The sequence below is a fragment of the Mytilus californianus genome, unplaced genomic scaffold, assembly GCF_021869535.1.
Source record: "Mytilus californianus isolate M0D057914Y unplaced genomic scaffold, xbMytCali1.0.p SCAF_13, whole genome shotgun sequence".
In the NCBI taxonomy this organism is placed as follows: Eukaryota; Metazoa; Mollusca; class Bivalvia; order Mytilida; family Mytilidae; genus Mytilus; species Mytilus californianus.
Genome location: NW_026262615.1, coordinates 2103353 through 2125184, shown reverse-complemented (window position 1 = coordinate 2125184; position 21832 = coordinate 2103353). Strand labels below are relative to the sequence as shown.

The window sequence follows — 21832 nt, the reverse complement described above, 5'->3', positions numbered from 1 at the left end:
ATACACAGAACTATTAATGAAAAATACAAATTGACACATGTTTTTGCTTTGTACTAGTTAAAACAAATGTATGGTTTTGACTGAGAAAAATATATATATACTGTCTCTAATTTTCTCAGCTAGTAATGTGATTATATTTTCAAATATTTGAAACTCTGATGAAGCAGATCTGTTTATTTTGTTTTTCATAACATTTTTACATTGTTTATCTGCTTTTTGCATAATGTTTTCCTTTTCTCTATTTTCAGTTACTTTAAAGATTTATGCTGTAAGGATGTACTAAGAATAGTTATTAAGCATGTTAAGGTGAGTAAATTTTTACTTTTGATTTGATCTTGTTGAGTATGTCTACTATAGATAAAAGTTCTAAACCTACAGGGTTTTAAATAGAAAAAAAGACTGTTTAACTTTTCTAATATAAGTGTTTTTATCTCTGTCATTTTTTGTTTTTGGTATTATCAAATATACTTCTGTTAATAGTAGCATATACATGAAAATATATGTTATAATGCAATATGTGCAAATTTTCACTTTTCTTTTTTTTGATATTTACTCTTGTAACATTTGTTTTGGAAACTTTGCTCCATTCAATTATCTTTCTATAAATACTAAATACACACAAACATAAATACAAGGAGAGACAAGACATATAAACATACATATTTGTTTTTGTTGTTTTTTTTTGTTATATATAAAATGTTTCTATAATTTATAGATGCATTGATTGTCTTTTCCCATCTGGTTGATTGGGAGTAGGTGGCGTTCTTTCATTAGCTGCATTTGTTTTATTGTTTGGGGTTACACATTTTGAAATGTCAGATTGTGCTGATGAAGAATCTCTTTTTGTTTCTGTCGGTTTTGATGTCTGTCGTTTATAAGAATAACTTGAAATTTTGTTTCCTTCCTTTTTTGCAGACTTTTTGCCTTCTTTTTTTCTTATTTTTGCATTTGCTCATGTTATTTCTTTGTTCAATGACATATAATGTGTCAGGTTGTCTTCATCATTTCCATCTGTTAGTTCAGGTTGTTCATCAGTATCATCTTTTTTGTCATTTTCTGTAAGAGCTTGATTTTGTTGTCTTTCTTCTGTGTTTGTATTTTCATCAACATTAGCTGTTGTTGTTTCTTGATGCTCGTCTCTTTCTGTTTCATAATTTTTTCCCATCTTCTTTGCCAAAAAGGTAAGGCAGTCGAACATCTTATGACCATATTCATTGCATAATCTGCATTTCCATTCATTTGGACAGTTATTTATTTTATGACCTTTCAATTGACATTTGTTGCACCAGAACATGTCTGTATCTTTCATTTGACCTAAGTGATATATTCTTGTTGTGTATTGACCTATTGTAAGAAACATTGGGAGTGGTTTGTAAATTGTTTTGCATATGACTACTCTGTCTCCTGTCCAGCAGTTGGTAACCAAGTTATCAACCCTGAGTCTTTCTCTGTTTAAAGTGAAGACATCTATGTTTCTTTGTCTTAATTCACTGTCAATTGGACCATCATCTGCTGATAGTGGGATGTTTTTTACCCGTACTGTTGTTGTTATGTACTCACCTCTTTGGTAATATGGGTTCTGGGAATACCGACTTGTTTCTTAATGTGATGCCTTCTCTTAGCAACAGCATTCTGTCTACCTCACTGTCCAGGTAGATTCTCGACATTTGTTTTATTCTTTGAATGCCTCTTACAAACTGTGGTTTGATCTTATGTTCAAGTGCTTTGTTTTTTTCTACGTGTGTTATCCAAAGTTCTTTAGGCGGAGTTTTGTTGCCAAAGAAGTCTGATTCTTTAATAAAGATAGGTTTTACTCCTTTTAGCATTGGTTCAGGATCGCTATAGGCCTGATAATTGACACTTTGATGTTTGACAACATTGGAGAAAGATGGCGCCGAAGTATTGTCACTACCATGGGACTGAGACTTATCAATTTCTGATTCTGATTGTTTACCATCTGAATCTTGCTTGTTACTTTCATTTTGCTGTTCTGGTATCATGTTTTGGTTGTTGGACATTGTTCGAATGACTTACTCTTCTATAACTAGACACTTTTTATGATTTTTTCGTCAGTGCTATTCACCACTAGACCGTAGTTAAAGGGCGATAATTCCAGTCCTCTTACATTCCTTATTTCCTACTTCCCATTCATCATTATTGAAATTGTTTCAGAAATAAGCGTCATAGAAAGGAATATGAAAACTGGTCCTTGTGACAAAATGGGCATGTGCAATCCATGTCAGATTAGATTTTCAGTTTAGACACTAAAATACTGTATTGGTTAACTAATCATACAACTGTACTTGTGATAAAAGTAGGAATTCTAAAGGTATTCATCATAATCCACTGGAGTAGTTTTTTGTTAATCCTGGCAAAAACAATTGTAATACAAATTAACATTTATTGTGTAATTCAGGCTTGCACTTATTTCGTAAATAATCTACCTTGTAATACGTCCCTTCACCATACAATTGATCTCTTATATCTGATATATATATATAATTATAAGACACTTACGGCATCGTACAGCAGCATACTCGTCATTTGGGCACTGGCGTTGAAAAGTGACATTACACAGAGCTACATCCAGCTCCCCACCTGTGCATTGAACCTTGTATGCATGTGACGTAATGTTATATTCTCCAAATTCGCTTAATTCCATCACAGTTGGATCAACTTCGCTGGTATATCATAAAAATTATTCAGTTTATATAAATTTAAACATATGCAAAATTAAATCATGCGGATGTCACGTGCACATGTAGAGCATGATCTACCTACCTTGTCAGAGAACCTCAGATATTCCTGCCTAAATAGGGTTCGTGTTGCCCAGTGCTTAGTTTATAGAATAAGTGTTTTGTTAGACCGTTGTTTTTTTTCTTTCGTTTTTTGTAATGGTTTTCTTAGTTTTACTTTTAATTATTAATTTTGTTTGTCCCTTAAGTATTTACGCTTCTTTTTATAATTAGTAATGAATAATTCAAGCTCCAGACAAATGAAGTCTGGCTTTGTTTATTACAGGCGTCTGCCGCTAAATTTTGTCCTTTTCTCCCTTTTAAAGATAAAAGGTCTCTGGTTTATAATGTTGTTCCATAGTCAATCATATCACATCGCTTTATTCTTATATAAAACTGATATAAAAATTGCTGATTAAATTAATTCAGAATCATGTATTTTTTTTTTAATTGTGTATGACACTATTCAAATGGTATTTACCAAAAAAAAATGTAACATGCAAACGTGATAAACGATATATTAGATACTAGAACATATGCTGTCTACACATGACACTCAATCCGTCTGTAAAGTCGATTAGTCCTGAGCAGATGCTTGACGGATCCTGTATCGAATTAATGCACAATGTACTTTATATGAAATTAATTTCTCTATATACATGTATATGTACTTATCTTACCTCCTATACATTTCTAGGAATGTGATTGGTTAAAAGCGCTCTCGTGGAGACCGTGTATATTTCATATTAGGTTAGTAGGGAGGCGGGGCTTATCTCATACACGGTTAGTAGTGGTGTTACGTCCCTTTATATTCCTTATAAGGTAGTAGGGAGGCGGGGCTTATTTCATACACGGTTAGTAGTGGTGTTACGTCCCTTTTTAAAGATAAAACGGTACTGAGAAAAATCGTAAAGGTTTCAACAGACGATGAAAGTGATGATTAAGATTGAAATTAATTCATAAAACACATTTAAACCTAACAAGTTGTTATTGTTGGTATCTGTTTTTGTAGGATCAATGGAAGTAGTTTCTTAATGCTAACAGTATTGAAGACTTGCTCATTTGATAGGTCACTAGTCTAACTTTCACACGTTAAGATAGTCGGTAAGATAAATTCGTTACATAGTGTGCTAGTGACCTAATACGGTATATATGGGGTCAGTAAATTCCATATGGGGATTCGAGCTTCGCTCTCACCCCATATGGAATTTACTGACCCCATATATACCGTATTAGGCCACTAGCACACTATGTAACTAATACTATCATTATGTCGTTGTGTAGTTTGTTAAGCTTGATTCTTAAAAATAATAAGTAGAAGTTCAATTTTGTTGCTTGGATTTGGTGTTGTATTTAACAGATTCTATCAGTACTATGGAAATAACACAATTATGCTGAATAATCTTACTGTAAAAAACAAAAACAATTACCTTGCAGGATACCCAAAATGTAAACAAACAACCATTGCTGTACTCATTGAAAAATCTGCCTTACATACTGGAAACCAGTCCGTATCACTTGTTATTTCTATTTCTCCTTCAAAATCGCCTTTTCCTCCATTGATTTTAACCTTAATATCTGCTCCTGAATATAAAGTAATCACTTTTTGATGAAAATATAACTTTATATCAAATCATCATGAAACTATAGACGTTTGACTTGAAAATATAATTTCTTGAAAAACAGTATGTACATTTCATCAACATAATTGCAAAAGAAATATTGTTGTTATTTTTGAATGTCCTATATATTAGAGATACGTTAAATAATTGAAACATCATTTGATAGAAAACTTAAGCATTTAATTGAGATTGTAATTAGTACCGCATGTTAAAGCAACGTCCTCTGTATGATTACATTGACCAACTTGCCCCCATCCTTTGAATTTGCACAACGCTATATCAACTTCTTTTCCACCACACATTAAGTTTTCCATCCAGATTGGTCCAAATCCTGATTTGAACTTTGATATCGGTAAAACCGTAGGGATACTGGAACAAAAGTAAATTTACTTATTGCTAACAACAATTATCCTATTTATTATTTTGCTTATCCAGTTCAGAGAGTAAAATAAATGGATAACTCTTTATAAGAATCAGGTCTCTACCCCAATCAACTCAAATCTTAATTAATCTACAAGACATTAAGGATGAGAAGTAGCACCGTACTGCAACACTAATTTAAAAAAAAATAGGTTTTATTGAAATTGGCTGTTATAAATGATGACGGAAATCATTTAAAATTCAGGTAATGTAGGTATCTCCATCGTGCATTGCTCTTTTTTTGTGACAAGCTTATGCTTAACATCTGTTATATTGATGATGTTATGTCACTTAATAAATCACATTTTAATCTCATATATCACAGTGAACTTGCGATTTGTGGAAGGTCTGCTTCATATCGTAATCTTTTCCTTGATACAAATAAACGAAACGATCAAATCGATTAAACCATGGAATTATCCACTGACAAATAATTTCCCTACAATTTTAGTATGTGGAATATGTAGTAAACTGGTATAACAATATTGTCAATTAATTATTAAATACAATACAAGTACAATTTTGATTAAGATAGGAATAACAGATAGAATGTAAAATAAATAAAACAGGTGGAAAATCTGAATTTCATAATCCTTTATCACGTTTAAAAAAACCAATTTCACAACTTCGTTAAAAGTCAAATTTAATCATAATTTTGACAAAGCATTACTATCAAGGGTTTTATTGAAATTGATGATTTTTTTCTCCAAATTAATGAATTTGTTATTGAGTTTCATTTAAGTTTGTTAATATTTGATTACAAGTCTGGTTCTGACTGTAGCTAATGAACATGATAACAGAACACACTGAATAAACAATTGATTTAATTTTTGTTCTCTAATGTATATTAAAAAATATAATACCTTTCCTTGTATCCTAGAGCTGTACAAATTACCGTAGCATCATTTACATCGAATCCATGTTTACAAATTGTTCCCCAATTGCCGTCATGGTAAACCTCTACTAAGCCTTCGAATGGACCATCTCCACCGGTTAATCGTATATTTGTTGCTAATATAACATGAAAAGGAGAAGGTATGAAAAAGAATTAAACATCTACAATGTAATCCGATCAGATATTCATAAGATGTACGTCTGTTCGACATCAGTATTTACATTTTCGAATTGTGTCTTACATATTGGCAGTTAGTGCAAAACAGAAAAAAAATATGCCAAATTAGCCTCATTTGGAGATCTTGTCATACATATTTAGATATGAGCAACAGTTTTTTACAAAACATAGTTTGCTAATGAAAGTATTTTAAAAGAATTTAATGTTTAAAACATCTTTTTTCGCATATCCTCTTTTTTAGTACGAAAAGGACAAAAGAATTTGGCACAGATGAAACGCTTTTTTGGCATATCAAATGATAAGCTAAGTATTTTTTACGATTTTGTACAACAATTAGACGTTGTTGGGTTATATGATATCATGATGGACGAAATGTCTACCAGAAGTCGAATCGTCCTAATGGTTGTAAACACTCATCAGAGATACCATATGATTAGGGACTTTACGCGCCTTTTAACTTTTGTATAAAACTCACAAGTAGCGCTCGATAGATTAAAACGGTTTGAAGCTAAATCTTATAAGAGATTGAAGATTATTTAAAAAACAAATTAAAAAAAAAGGTGCCAATATGAAAATGAGGAGATATTGTACAATTGCCAATGAACGAGACAACTATCCTCCAAACATCAAATGACGTGGATATATAAGATTATACAAGTCTAGCGAATGAAACTTTTTTTAAGTAGAAAAACGTTGAAAATTGAAATAATATAAGAACAAACATTTGACAGGAAATGACTCTAATAATGATATTCATGTCAACATAGATCAAAGATAATTTTTTTTTCAAATATAAGCATTCAAAGGTTTTGTAGCTTCAAAGCAAAAATGATTCCTGTGTTAATACAAATATATAAGTTTTTTGCAATACCTGAAAACAGACTTTTGCATTTTGTTTTGATAGACTTAGTTTTCGATAGAAAAAAACTAGTGTTCATTGATTCAGTTATAAGGATTAAGCATTAAACATCCACTGATAGATAATTTTAAGGTTTGGCTAGCCACAAAACCAGGTTCAACCCACCATTTTTTCTTACAATGTCCTGTACCAAGTCAGGAAAATGGCCATTGTTATAATATAGTTCGTTTCTGTGTGTGTTGCATTTTAGTGTTGTGTTTCTGTTGTGTCGTTGTTCTCCTCTTATATTTGATGTGTTTCCCTCAATTCTAGTTTGTAACCCGGATTTGTTTTTTTCTCAATCGATTTATGAATTTCGAATAGCGATATACTACTGTTGCCTTTATTTAAATGCATTTGCGATACAAAAGTATAAAGTTATTTACTTTTTAATTGTAAACTTTACATTTCTCAGCAGTAACATACTCTCCGGCCATCATATAAGGTTCAAATATCTTAGTTCATAAATTACGTTGTGCATTTTCACACTTTACGGACTTAATTGTCAGATGTGTGCTCTTTACACAAAAGCTGTTCCAAACAGGTTACGAGGAAGAACTTCTGAAATCTACCTACATATGTTTATCGGTCACTATTATGATCTGGCTGAAAGAAATGATGTACCGTAGTTTCAACTCATTAGTGACATGATTTCACTCTGTGTGGAAATGTCAGGCAAAGGATGGATGAATAGCAAAAGATGCTTACTCTTTCGATTCAAATTAATTCAATTGTAGTATATTTATATGTTTCCCTGGATACATTTCTTCGGTTGATCTTAATATGAGTCTTAACACTTTTACTTGATTTATCTTTTGGATTATATTTCAACTTTGTCAGTTGTGGTTTTATAGATTTCTAAACAGACATTAATTGACACGGTTTTAAAATCTTTACAGAAGATTCCTTAATTCAAATCACTGTAATGTTGAAAATAATGTATTGCATGTAGCCCGTCCAGAGCACATGAGATAAACCGACCCCAATTTTTGTTATGGGCTATGGTTTGTCAAGTCTTAAAGGGCTAAATATATCAAGGGAACTTCAAAAACTGTTTTGGAATAGATATTTATAGATTTTGTATAGTTTGATATTATTTATAATGACATATATCATGGAAGATAGTTTGCGTACAATTAAACAAAAATATGAAGAAAAAAAAATCAAATAAGTAAGACATTAAACCAACTTTAAAAGACAGCACCTCCATTTGAAAACGGAACAAAAGAGATGTCCCCGTCAAAAATTGTATCGTATGAAAGATTTCATTAGACAATTTAACCCAACAAATTTCATTTCCCTTCCATTGTTTATTAACCCAAATGATTTAAAGTGTTCTGGTTGGGATATTTTGAATATGAAGAGTATTTTCGGATAAAGCAAAACCGTAAATGCTGAGGACACTTTTTGTTTGTTTTACACTTTGCGCTCATTATTATTGAAGGAAAATTTTCAAAATATAATTGATAAAAATAAAATCAGAAACATAAAAACAACGCTGCTGAATTAAAAATGATAAATTTGTGTTTGCCTAAGTCGAACAAAAGTGTCAATGTATTACCGAAAGATTTTTTAAAGATTTTCTGTGCAAATAGCAGGTAGGTTCAAGTCTTCCATTTTAATTTCTACTGTTTTATGCTATAGTCTTGGAGAAAATGATTTATTTACGAGCTGTTATTGGGTTTGAAGTACCTTTCAGTAATTGTAAGAACTAACAGTGGGAATTGTAGTGTACAAAAAACTCCCCGGCAACACTGAAAATTTGGTCTTTTCAAAGTTTGTCCCAATTGAGCAAAGACACTATTAATTATAAATTCGCATGAAAAATTTCTTGAAAATAGTAGCAATAAAAATTACTTGAAATAAAAACTAAATGTTAATATAATGTAATAAATTCCTTATAAAATACAGCAAACGACGAATAACGCAGACTATAGAGCTTTGTGTAAAGAATGTTTAAAATGTTGGTATGCAAATAAATTCCTAGAGTACCAACTTTAATTTATTTCGACTGGCTGTAAATCTCTCTGGAACATACCAATTGTCCGTATATGAATGCAGCTATATCACAGAAAAGTTCAGGGAAACAATACCAAAAGAATCGATTGATATGCAGCAAAGATTAATACTGTTTAAATGAATTTACTCAGCAAATTCAAATGAACATTATTCCGATAATAACACTGAATACAAATACATTCAGATAGATTGCAAGTATATGAAAAATATCGAGAAGATCTTTTCTTAAGATTAAAAAAAAAATTTAGTAAAAATCTTTATCTTAAATGTTTGATCTGCACAGCAATCTTTTTTAATCATTTATTCACGGAAAGACATTATTTATGTATTAAAAGTTCGCGTGATGACCGTCAACAGACCGGACGGTACTCCAAAACTTAGCGGAAAAAAGATATATTTTCCGAAGTTGTAACTCCGCCATATTCTTTATGTGTACAGGTAGTTCAGTGGTTATCGTTTGTTCATATCTGTCATATTTGTTTTTCGTACATTGTTTTGTTATAAATTATGCCGATAGTTTTCTCCATTAAATTGCTTCATATTTTTCATGTTTGGGCCTTTTATAGGTGACTTTACGTTGTGGGTTTTTCTCATTGCGGTTGCCTTAAATTGCCTACATCCACTCCATAAATTACGCAGGTCTTGTTTTCGTTTGCATTGTTTCAGTTTTTGTAATTGAATGACTTTACGATATGAATTTTATTCATTGTTGAAGTTGAAATGACATATAGTTCTTTATATCTGCTACATTTGAACCCTTGTGGAAATGTGTGTCGTTGGCAATCATACCACATCTTCTTACTTTACATTATAGATTAAAAACAAAGGAGGCGAACAATACGAAAGCCATTTCAAACTCATCAGTTGAAGAGCTGAGGCAATAAATCGAAAGTTCAAAAATTACAAACGACAGTCTACAATACATTTCAAAGAAAGCTAAAGACCCTCTTCCCCAATTACTTCAAGTAAAAATCTCATTATTTGTATTTTTTGCACTATATCACCGATTATTACACAAGATACTTACTTTATAAGTATTCATGAGGTTGCTTTATAAGACATATTTGGACATATAACATTCGATAGTAAAGTGTAGGACAGTATGTTTTATTTGTGACCATAAGTACTTTAACCAAGCGTTAAGTAACTGTATACATTTTTGCAGTGGTATAATTTACAGTGAAATATTTTGTTCTAAGTCTGAAATGCCATTAAATAAACAAGAGGCTCTCAAGAGCCTGTGTCGCCCACCTGTATCTACTGTAGTTTTTGAAAATCATGTAAAATAAGATTAAAATCATAAAGACAACCTAATAATGATTGAGGCCAAGTTTGGTTTTGCCCAGTAGTTAAATCAAAAGCAGAAGAAATTTGAAAAATTATCTAAAAAATTGCAGAAAATAACTTTAAAGGACAATAACTCCAATAAGATGTCAATTGCCAATTTTGGTTAACTTATTTGTAGATCTTTCTTTGCTTGATATTTTAGCTGTTTACAGTTTATCTCAATCTATAATGATATTCATGATAATTAACAAAAAATAAAAAAAATTCCTTTCCTCTGCTCCAAAATTTATTTCACCCAGGGCCTGTATAATGCTGAAAATGCCTTTAAATTTTTTTATGGAACACCCTTCAAAAACGATTTGGACAGGGTTCCCCTGACTCCGACTAACCAGCCGGGTCTGAGGGGCATTCACCCAATATAAGTATGCTGAAAGAAAAGATTTAATAATGGTTTATAGAAAAAGTAAAACAGAATAATTCTGAAAATGGAACATATCAAGGAGAAATTATTAGCACCCCACCCCCCTGAAAAAATTGCACCCCCTGGAAAAAATCAAGTCATCCCATTGTAGTCTCACAATAGTTACTGAAGACCTCTTATCATTATTTAAATAAGTTTTCAAGTTGTGACCATATGAAATTGTTTTTTTTACATTTTCCCCATAGACTTCTATAGTATTAGAAAACCCCTATGTTCTATTTTTACCCATGGGGACCATGCTGTTTATAGGGCATGGTCATCGGATACATTTGTTTTTAAAATACTCTAATACTATTTGTGGCTAAGTAGTTTAATTCCATTTGGCCAAGTTTATTAAGAGGAGAAGATTAAAAAAAAATTACGAAAAATAGTGAAAAATATACTTTAAATGGCAATAACTCCTTAAGGGATCAATTGACAATTTTGGTCATATAAACTTATTTGTAGATCTTTCTTTGGTGAACATTTTTGATGTTTACAGTTTATCTTTATCTATTATGATATTCAAGATAAGAATCAAAACCTTCAAAATTTCTTTAAAATTACCAATCAGGGGCAGCATCCCAACAACGGGTAGTCTGATTCGTCTAAAAATTTCAGGGCAAATAGATCTTGCCCTGATGAACAGTTTACCCCCCATGTAAGATTTGCTCTAAATGCTTCAGTTTCAGAGATATAAGCCAAAATCTGCATTTTACCTCTATGTTCAATTTTTAGCCATGGTGGCCATCTTGGTATGTGGGCGCGGTCATCGGATACATTTTTTAAACTAAATACCCTAAGGATGATTTAAGCCAAGTTTGGTTTAACTTGACCCAGTGGTTTCAGAGGAGAAGATTTTTGTAAAAGTTAACGGACGCCAAGTGATAATTTGGGTATAACCTTTGGGTTAGGTGAGCTAAAAAGAGTTATTAAGTACTTCTTGAACCATTTTTGGTATTCTCTTCCAAGTCACCTTGTTTATTCAAATGATTGACCTTAACTGGTACATCGTGAAGCGTTTAATTTATTTTGATCTGTCTTTTTTGTGTAATGATAGGTGTTTGTTAGTACGTGCTAAAACAAATAAAATTTACATTTTATATATTTTCATGCACACTACACCCTTTCTACTGAAACAACAATTCTTGACATTCGATTCAAAACAGCTCAGAGTCAAACGAAATTTCATAATATCAGCTACGAAATACGTATTTGGAATGAGTGATCAAAGTCAGGAAAATGACAGTTATTTTCAATTCGTTTGATGTGTTTGAGATTTTGATTTTGCCATTTGTTAAGGGAATTTTTAAATTTTCCTTGGAGTTCAGTATTTTTGTTATTTTACTTTTTGCTATCAAATGAAGATTACATTTACAGAAATGACAGTTTAAATTATATTTTATGTCAACACAGACGTTCTAAATACTGAACTGAGAATAATTATATATTCATTAAACACCCAATATATCACTCTATAGAACTGGTTGTAATAACAAGTGATTTAAGGCAATAATAAACTCAAATAAAGCTTACAACAATCAATAGCAACGTCCTCAGAATGTACACATCCACTAATTCCCCATCCTTTGTAATTACAGTCTGTTATGTCATGTTCTTTTCCTTTACAATCTACATACCTCAGGAAAATATCTCCCCTTCCACTCCCAAATCCAGATACAGGCAGGACATTTGGGTACCTGTAATATAAGTGTTTTATCAGATGTAGCCAGATATTACAACGATATTTCATGTATGCTTTACTGTTCGTTCTTTACAAAATTAACAGTAAAAAGCAGTTCATGCATCAACATAATGATTTTTATTTATCCTATAAGGATTGACATACAAAAAAGAGGGACAAACAAGCAATCAAGCTAAACAATTCAATTAGCTATGCGACTAATAATTGAACATTGCATTGCAATGTCTTATATCTGCAGCCCGGTCTATGAAAAAAAAACAGTTGTTGCTGGAACGGTTCGTTAAAGGTCACATGTATTTCATATTCATTGAAAATATTTCAAGTTTATTCAAAATATTAAAGTGTTTAGACTATTATGTGGCGGCGTGCCAAATTATTTATACAAGTAAACTCAAATTCCTTGTTATGAAGAATAAAACAAAAAAGGATGTGATGTACAATGTAACAACTAATGACACAAACTTACAATACATGGACATAAACAAAACAAATCAAATGCACAGCGGTTTTATTGCTGCTATCAATCTCAAAGTGACATTGGGTCCTAAAACATGGAATGCCGAATGTTGATCACGCTACATATGTGCATTAAAGAATACAGTTGCTATTTACTTTTAACAAATTATATATTATATCGAACAAATATATCTATTAAATATTGCCATAAATGCATACTAATCTCACTATATAATACAGAAACAGTACACACATTTCAACAATGACGGGGATCAGAAATATGCACGATAACTAACAGAAAAGGACGTATGGGTATGTTAAATAAATACAAAAAATGTGCTATACAACAGGCCGCATGAGTGTTGCTCAGTCTAAAATAAATTTTATCACTATTCCTTTTTATTTTTTTTATATTTTTTTCATTTAATCAATATTGTCTGACTTCGCCTAATTTATTTCTACGTTTTTTCAAGTGTAAATGACATTAATAAATTTTCAGGTCTATTTCAATGCATTTTTTATCTTCACATTGTTTTTCCGCACAACGGATGATGTTGATATTCAAAATAGAAATTAACAAAAATATCGAACTCCAAGGTAATTTAAAAAAGGTGGAAGTCCATAAAATCATATGCTATTCTATATCAACAATTGCCATATTCCTGACTTGGTACTCAACACTGAATATTTATCTATTAGATCCTGCTTCGCTCCAAAATACTGTTTGAAAAGTTAGATATTGATATGTTGTTAAATAAAAAGATAAACCATTTCAATAAACAGGTAAATTTTTCTTGTTTAATGCAGTTGGATTCTAAATCCGTTCTAGATATACGTTAAATCGTATCGCTTTAGCAACATCTTTTGAAACAAAATATGGGGGAAGACAAAAACCTAATCAGAACAAAATCAAAATAAATAAAAAGTCTTTCAAATGAAAAAAGAAAAAACCTAAATGATAATCAGAACAAATCAAAAGATCTTTCCGCGAAAAAGTGACAAGACTTAATGTCGCTGTTTATAATGTGGTGAAGGTATAACCTGTGAAAGAGGATGTAGGGTGTTGGCTAGACATGCAACACCATCTTACTATGTTTTTTTCGAAACTAAATTGATAAAATAAAACTGATTATTATTACTTAGGAAATTATTACTTTTTTACCTTTTCGGTGACCTTTCATAAATGATATACAATAACCAGACAAATAAAGTAAAACTACCATTTGTCATTGTCTATATAAATGAGGCCTGAACAAAAAATAACAAGTCTTAATTACCGTATTACTTTCTGTTGAAAAGTAAGCAAAATATGGAATCTTCAAATATTTGTTATGTTATGCATTGTATTTATGACGTCAGTATCTGTGTAAAAAAAGAAACGCGCTTTAGACTGTTTGTTTCCGGTAACGTTTTTATCTGATTAAAATATCATTCAATTAAAATTGAAATTATTTCTGAATGAAATAGCAGGGGAAAGACACGACGGTGCATGTTTGAAATTATCTCTATTGATTGCAGGTAAGTCTTCCATTGTTTCCTATCTTATAAAATCGCATGTTGAATTGGGTGAATTTGATATTTCAATTTTTGAATAATGGACAAAAATGCGTGATTAATTATTGCAATTTCCAGAAACACGAGTTCTTAATATTGCAATACTGACCCGATCTCAAACTCCGTATTAAGAAAACCTAGCGATAATTTCTGAATTTACAGTATACAGTACATTTTGAGGAAAAAAAAACAAGACATACGAATTATTAAACCCAAGCATCGTGCAAATAACTGCAGCATCATCTACATCAAATCCATCATTACAAATTGTTCCCCAGTTGCCTTTGTGAAACAATTCTACTCGTCCTTGCGATTCGTCCATGCCGCCAACCAACCTCACCATGGTATCTGAACAATAAAGTAAGCTTATTCTTTCATGTCATTTGAAATATTAAGAAATATGATCTTGTAGTTAGATAAGAGCAATATGTTTTATATACATATATTTTATCAGTTCCTGGGTGCATAATTTTTATCAAATCAACAGAATACTTTCTCCATCGAGTAATATAAAGCAAAAAAATCCTTGTTCTTCTATTCTTTGCAAATATATTGAATATTTTATATTGCCTTATATGAAATAATAATTGTTATATTTGGAAGGTACTTTACTGCTTTTAAATACTGACAATATTTATTCCAAAAAAATAATATGGTGTAATGTGGAATGTTGTTTGATGCTTTCGGGAATAGCGTAAAGTATAATTGAAAATTGTGTATAGTGTAGAAGGAATTGTAAATGATTCAGGTTAGAATGGTGTATGGCGCAATTTTATACAGTGGACAATGCGGTTTGGAATATACTTTACATTTTCGTGTTGTTTTAGTTTAACAAATACTAGTATTGTAATCTGTAAGTGTAAGCTTTTTCTTAAAACTAAGTTGCATTATAAGATTGAATTGCGCAATATCGGTTATGAATCAACGGCGAATGGGGAATGGTGTATGATGGAATACATGGTGAAGTAAACAATGATACAGAAAATGAATTTAGTCTTGAACGTTCATTTTGATGTTAACATCGTCTGAAAAGTCTAAACAACATATCATTAAGTCATATTCAATTTTTTATTCAATCCTAGACATGTCCACTGCGGTCAACTCAATTCACCTGTTCACTTGCAGTCAATTCTTTACTGTTCAGAATTTTTATAAGACAATTGAGTATGATGCTGATGCGTTCATGTTAAACAACTATTGAACAGTCTGAACCGATCTTGATTGACTGCAAGCGAATTGTCGGAACACTACTAATAGTCTGCCTTATATCTTGACTTACATCTAGACATTGACAATGAGGGTCGGTTAAAAACAAAACTTTACGACAAAAGAGATGATTTCAGCTTTCCAATTGTGAACTTTCCATTTCTATGTACCAACATTCCAGTAGCGCCTACATACGGAGTTTAAATCTCCCAATTGATACGATATTGCCGCGCTTGTATTTCCTATCATGATTTCCTTGATAGAGGGTTGCTGTTCACAAGGAAGCTATTAATACAAGAGTTCCAAATGATGAAGTTGAAATCATCCCTTCGCAAATTTTACGAACGCCATCACGAGTTGGTTGACAATATGGAATATCCGTTTCACTGATGATAGCAGATATGTTCTTATGTCATATCTACAATCCCGTTCCCTTTTCACGAATGTGAGCTACCGAATTAGACTATTTACCGGGTTTGTACTAACATGAGCAACACGATGGGTACAACATGTAGAGAAGGATTTGCTTCCCTTCCGGAGCACCTGAGATCACCCCCAGTTTTTGGTGGGGTTCGTGTTGCTTAGTCATTAGTTTTCTATGTTGTGTTTTGTGTACTATTGTTTGTCTGTTTTTTTTTTCTTTTTTAGACATGGCGTTGTCAGTTTATTTTCGATTTATGAGTTTGAATGTCCCTCTGGTATCTTTCGCCCCTCTTTCACTAAACGTACCGCACTGTATAAGTGTGAAATTTGACTGAGATCGAAATTGACATACTAGTTATCATTTGTGGAAATGTCTTTTAAGAACTGTTCGGATCAGATCGATTTTGGTTTACTAGTGCAAGAACAGCAGAGAAACTCATCATAAATACCAGGCTTGAAATGTTTGACAACGGACGCGCATTTCGTTTATAAAAACGTATCAGTGGTGTTCCAATCAAAAAAGTGAAAAACGCTGAATAAAGTATGAAGTTGAAGAGCTTTGAGGACCGAAAATTTCAAAAGGTTAACCTGTTTAAGTTGATTATAAGCAGAATCGTTTTTTATATAAATATTCTCTCAGAGTCAGAATATTATATTACGTTTAACGGCAACTTATGTTTATAGATACATCGTTTCCTCGAATGAATGTAACCTACCAATTTAGACTTGATTTTGTACAAGCATGATAAACCTGACAGTTAGCTTGTATGGAGCAAGAAATGTTTGTACTACCGGGACGCCTTAATTCTACCCCGGTTTGAGGTGGGGTCGGATTATCTAGTTTTTAGTTTTTTAGTACATGTGGTGTTTTGTGGACTTGCTCATCTTGTCGTTGTTTTTGTTCTTTCCATGGCATTGTTAGTTTTTCCTCGACTTATGATGAGATTGGAATGACCATTTTGAATAAAATCAAATCAAAGGATGAAAGGAATTTTCCCGCATGAAACAATTAAATACGAACCACATAATACAGAAACATCTTGATCATGAGTGCAGTCTGAATGTCCCCAACCATACGATTTACACGTAGCAATGTCACTTTCCGTACCGTTGCAATCTACATTGTCCAGCATGATTATTCCACTTGATCGCCCAAAGTATGCTTTTGGTACTGCATACGGAAACCTTCAAATATAGAATATGAATGAAAACAAAAAATAGTACCTTTTTGAATGGTGTTAATATATAATTAACGGTAGACAATAACATACACGTTTTGTAATATAAATACGTAGATAAATCCACTGGCGTTAAAACATTTTCAAAATATAATAATTTAAGTGCCAGTACGCCTGAAGATCAGGCAGTGACCAAAATATGAATGTCTCACCCCCAGTGTTTGGTAGGGTTTGTGTTGCTTAGACTTTAGTTTTCTATGTTGTGTCATCTGTACTGTTATTTGTCTGTTTGTCCTCTGGTATCTTTTGTCCCTCTCTCAAATGATTATGAAAACTTGCTTATATCATCTGAATATCAAATCATAAAGAAAAACAATTACTTTTCAGACAATTAAGAATTGGTTGCTATAACAGCGTTATTTGATTTTTCAAAAGCAATAAGTAATGGCAGTTAACAGAAAACCCAGCGTTTTTTTTATTTTTCATTTAAATTTGCTGTTTATTTAAAATCTAGTAACTCTCAATTGAACTGCAACTTTTTCAGCAATCAAATTTTCTTCACCAACCGCAATTTTGATGAAATGTTATTTCATTTAGAAATATTAAGGTAGTGGGGATCTAAAAAAGTAAACTATTTAAAATACCAAACTCCAAGGAAAATTCAAAACGGAAGGTCCCTTATCAAATAGCAAAATCAAAAGCTCAAACACATCAAACGAATGGAACACAAATGCCATATTCCTGACTTGGTATAGGTATTTTCTTATGTAGAAAATGGTGGATTAAACTTGGTTTTATAGCTAGCTAGAAAGGGACCACAATGTACAAAGAATGCAAATATGGCCTTTAATCAAGTTCAAATATTTTCTATTACCAGAACAGCATACACCTGGTATTATTAGTTACATAGTGTGTTAGTGACCTATTACGATATATAAGGGGTCAGGAAATTTTATATGGGATGAGAGCGAAGCTCGAACCCCTATATGGAATTTACTGTTTCCGTATATATCGGTCACTAGCACGCTGTGTAACGAATTTATCTTAATATGTGGAATGTAGACTAGGGGCGTATTAAAGTGATAAAGTCTTCAATATTAAGAACCTTAACAAAAACAAATGCCAACTATAACAATTTTTTATCTTTGATTGTGTTTTCTGTATTTATTTTCAGTCGTTTATCATCAGTTTCTTCATTTGTTGTTTGAGCGAAACGTTTCAGATTTTTCTTCAACGTCATGTTGTTTTTATAAAGGGGCGTAACACCGCTACTTACCGTGTATTTAAATAAAACACGCCAACTAACCAAATTTTAAATATAAATAGTCTCCACGTGCTCGCTTATAACCAACGATATTCCTAGAAATGTATAGGAGGTAAGATAATACTAAATATGGAACAAGTAAAGTTTTTCTTTTAACATTTCATTAAAGAGGTCCGTGGGTTTTTTCAAAACAATGTATTACCATAACAACAAAGGACACAAACAAATTGTAACAAACTTAAAAAATTTAACAATTTAAAATGGTTTTAAATGGTTTTCCATTCTCAATTTTATTTCAATGTTTTTAGTACAATATTATATGGATGAATCGGTTCCTCCGTTAAGTATGGTGAATAACCACTCTCAGAATCGAACAAAATGAAGGAAAAATGCAGGTTTTGCCATTGACTATTTTGCTCTGCTTAGTTAGGCGCCCTTGTTTGTTTTGTTTGTTTATATTAGAGCTCTTAAAGGAGAGAAAGCTCTATTCAAACTTGCATAAATGTGGCCTTTTAAGGTGCCAATATTATCAGAATGACAAAACAAAACACCCTGAAAGAATATTAAAGATAGAATTCCAATGTGAAGATATTTTATCTAATATACCATTTAAATCATACAGATCTGATAATAGCTATACATAATTTTTCAAAAGTTCTCAATTTAAATAGGAAATCTAAGGAACCAATCTAACTTTGAAGGTACCTGTACATGCAGTACATTAACTACAATGATAAATTATAACTTATAACTATTTTGGTCATCTAAGGTTTCTAAAATTGTACTGGAGTATTTCCATACTATGTGTTTCAATAAAATACATTATTGCCTGATTCTTAGCCAGGCTGGCACTGGATTTGAAAAACATTAAAACTGTGTGCTCATAAAGTACTTTTAAACAGGATTTAATCGCGCTTATCAGTACCAGTTATCGAAGGGTAGGGAAAAAAAGATCAACTGTAATGCAGTCCTTTTAACGTTAAAGTTAACAAAACAAATACTGCTCGAATCATATACGAACGATACACGGACGGTGAACTAAAGCTGCAATTACGATATATGAACACACATGAACCATGTTCGAACAATATTGTAACGTGAAAAGTTTTGGTTCTCAATGCTCATCAACTTCGTTCTTTATTTCGTATTATTCACGTTTTTGATTTTTCACTGATGAGTCCTTTTTAGACTAAACGAACGTCTGGCGTACAAAATTCAATCCTGGTATTTATAATTAGGTAATTTAAATTCGTGAATTTAAACATATAAACTTTGAATACAAGTCCGCCAGAACCTTTATTGATTCAAGACTTCAAGGTAAAAATCAAATCCTTACAGTATCACAACTGATACACAATCTGCCAGTTGCTCTTGACCAACTGGCCTTTATCAGATAATTTCATTAGTTTCACTCTAGACAAACAAATAGGCATACCTTAATCGTATTACCTTACACCCCAAGACAACGTTACTTATTTTAATTACATCTGACATTTCAGACTGCAGATAATAGAACCATTTGTTAAATTGGCCTTGCATCATTTATTACCTTTGTACACAAATACACTAAGTTTTATTGACCACAGGTCAATATTTACAAAACATCAAAATATTGCATTGCCTTATAGCCAAATTAACCAGAGATCAATATTTACAAAACATGAAAATATTACAAAATCCTTTACCATAAGCAATGAAATACACTATACCATAAATGCTCTGTTTAGAGTACATCTTTTCATTAAGCGTGTCGTTCAGCGTACATCGTTTCATAAAGCGTACTCATCAGCGTACGTTTTAGCGTATTTAGTTAAATCTGTTTTTTTTATTTTTGTATCGTTATGACGTAGAATCAATATACCATTTTTGTTGATATGTTAACCTTTTGTATCTAATTTTTACCGAATTTTATATGATGAAGTTTTTTTTTGAACGGTTTGATTAAAATAAAGGAATAAATGTAAAAGGGTACAAAGAGTTTAAAAGGAATTTAAAAGACAAAAAATAATATAAAGTAATTCTCAGTATGTAAACGAATAATTGAAATATTTACTAATTTTTCGAAATCGTGACTTATTCTGTTTATATTTTCGTAGACAAATGCAGACAGTTTTGTTAATAAATTCGCGAAGTGTGTTTGAAATACACAACTCAACGGATTTTTTTTTTCAATTCACACTTCCAATTCAATTTGTATTTTTCTCTGTAATAGCTTCCACACACATTTTTAGACAACATGTTTCAGTGGTTAATAGTTGTGTTATTCATTTTAAATATAGGTTTGGCTGAACCTGTCGAATTCTTTTTAAGAAGTGATATCACATCCTTATTTATACGGTAATTTTCTTTATAAAGCCCGTACATGTAGATATGATCTATATTAGCTCATTTATCCTTTGAGTGAACTTATTCTCAAAAGATATCCATTAAACACAATAATAGCATATTTGAATATTGTTTCGAATAGTTATCCATTGGTTTCTTTCAATAAACTAAACCTTAACTAAATATGCATTGCTATACCCCTAAAAGTTTTCAATGAAATTGTATAATGTTAAATGAAAAGCAATATTTTTCCACCAAATATGTGATTTAGATTTTACAAAAAAGTAAATCTATTCCCAAATTTTATTCGGAAATTTTCAAATTAAATAATGATATGTACATTAACAATTAGCAAATATCATGGACTCCTACGTGTACCTATACTTGCGTTAACAAAGACCATTTTTCAAAATTGTGAAAATTCCAAAATTTACCGCTAATTTTCATCATTAATATAAAATTTACACATTAACATATTGGATAAAATCTGTGTAAAATTACATTTACCTGCTACCAAAATTTATGGAGTTTAAAGGTAAACATGAACTATCTCTCAAAAATATTGATTTTTAACAAATAACTACGTTTTTTTCTTAATTAACGGACTAATTTTCACAAAATAAAAATCTATCACGCACAACAATTGTGCAAAATTGCATTCGATTCCTTCTTATACCGTTGGAATTGTTGATAGACATACATTCGGACAAAGCGAAAACTATATGACAGTCACCTTTTCAAGGTATGACCTTAATAAGATTCAAGAAATCTTTTCCCAGAGAAATCGTCAGACAAAAATTGGTGAAAAAAGTCGCGGAATTTTATACGAAAGTACAAACTAATAATACGATGTGCAATTAATGGCTCTTGAAAACAAAATTCTGTATTGATATTAAGTCATTATCATTTACATACAATATATTTACTCTTACTTTGGTTTCAAGTCAAGACTTCTGCATACTACTTCGGCGTCCTTCTGGTCGAAATTTCGATCACAAACACTACCCCAAATATTGTTATGATACACTTCCAATCTTCCCAATGATTTCCGAGTGCCATTAACTAGTCGTACAGGAGTGTTTCCTGTAAAAGAAGGAATACGTGAATATATCATTTCAAGACAAATCTTTTAATTGTTTATAATCACATCAGGCTAACCTTTTTTCTATGTCGTTGACGATTTAGCACGTCATGCTTTCCGCAATATG

General features: G+C 31.5%; 1 protein-coding gene across 1 annotated transcript in view; it reads right to left on the bottom strand.

Annotated features, from left to right (window-relative positions):
* Positions 1 to 952: 952 nt before the first annotated feature.
* Positions 953 to 21832, bottom strand: part of LOC127723838 (deleted in malignant brain tumors 1 protein-like) — a 162998-nt gene continuing 142118 nt past the window's right edge. Inside the window, exon 10 of the mRNA XM_052230560.1 lies at positions 953 to 1143. Coding sequence (XP_052086520.1) covers positions 953 to 1143 — 191 coding nt within the window. The remainder of the gene's footprint in view (positions 1144 to 21832) is intronic.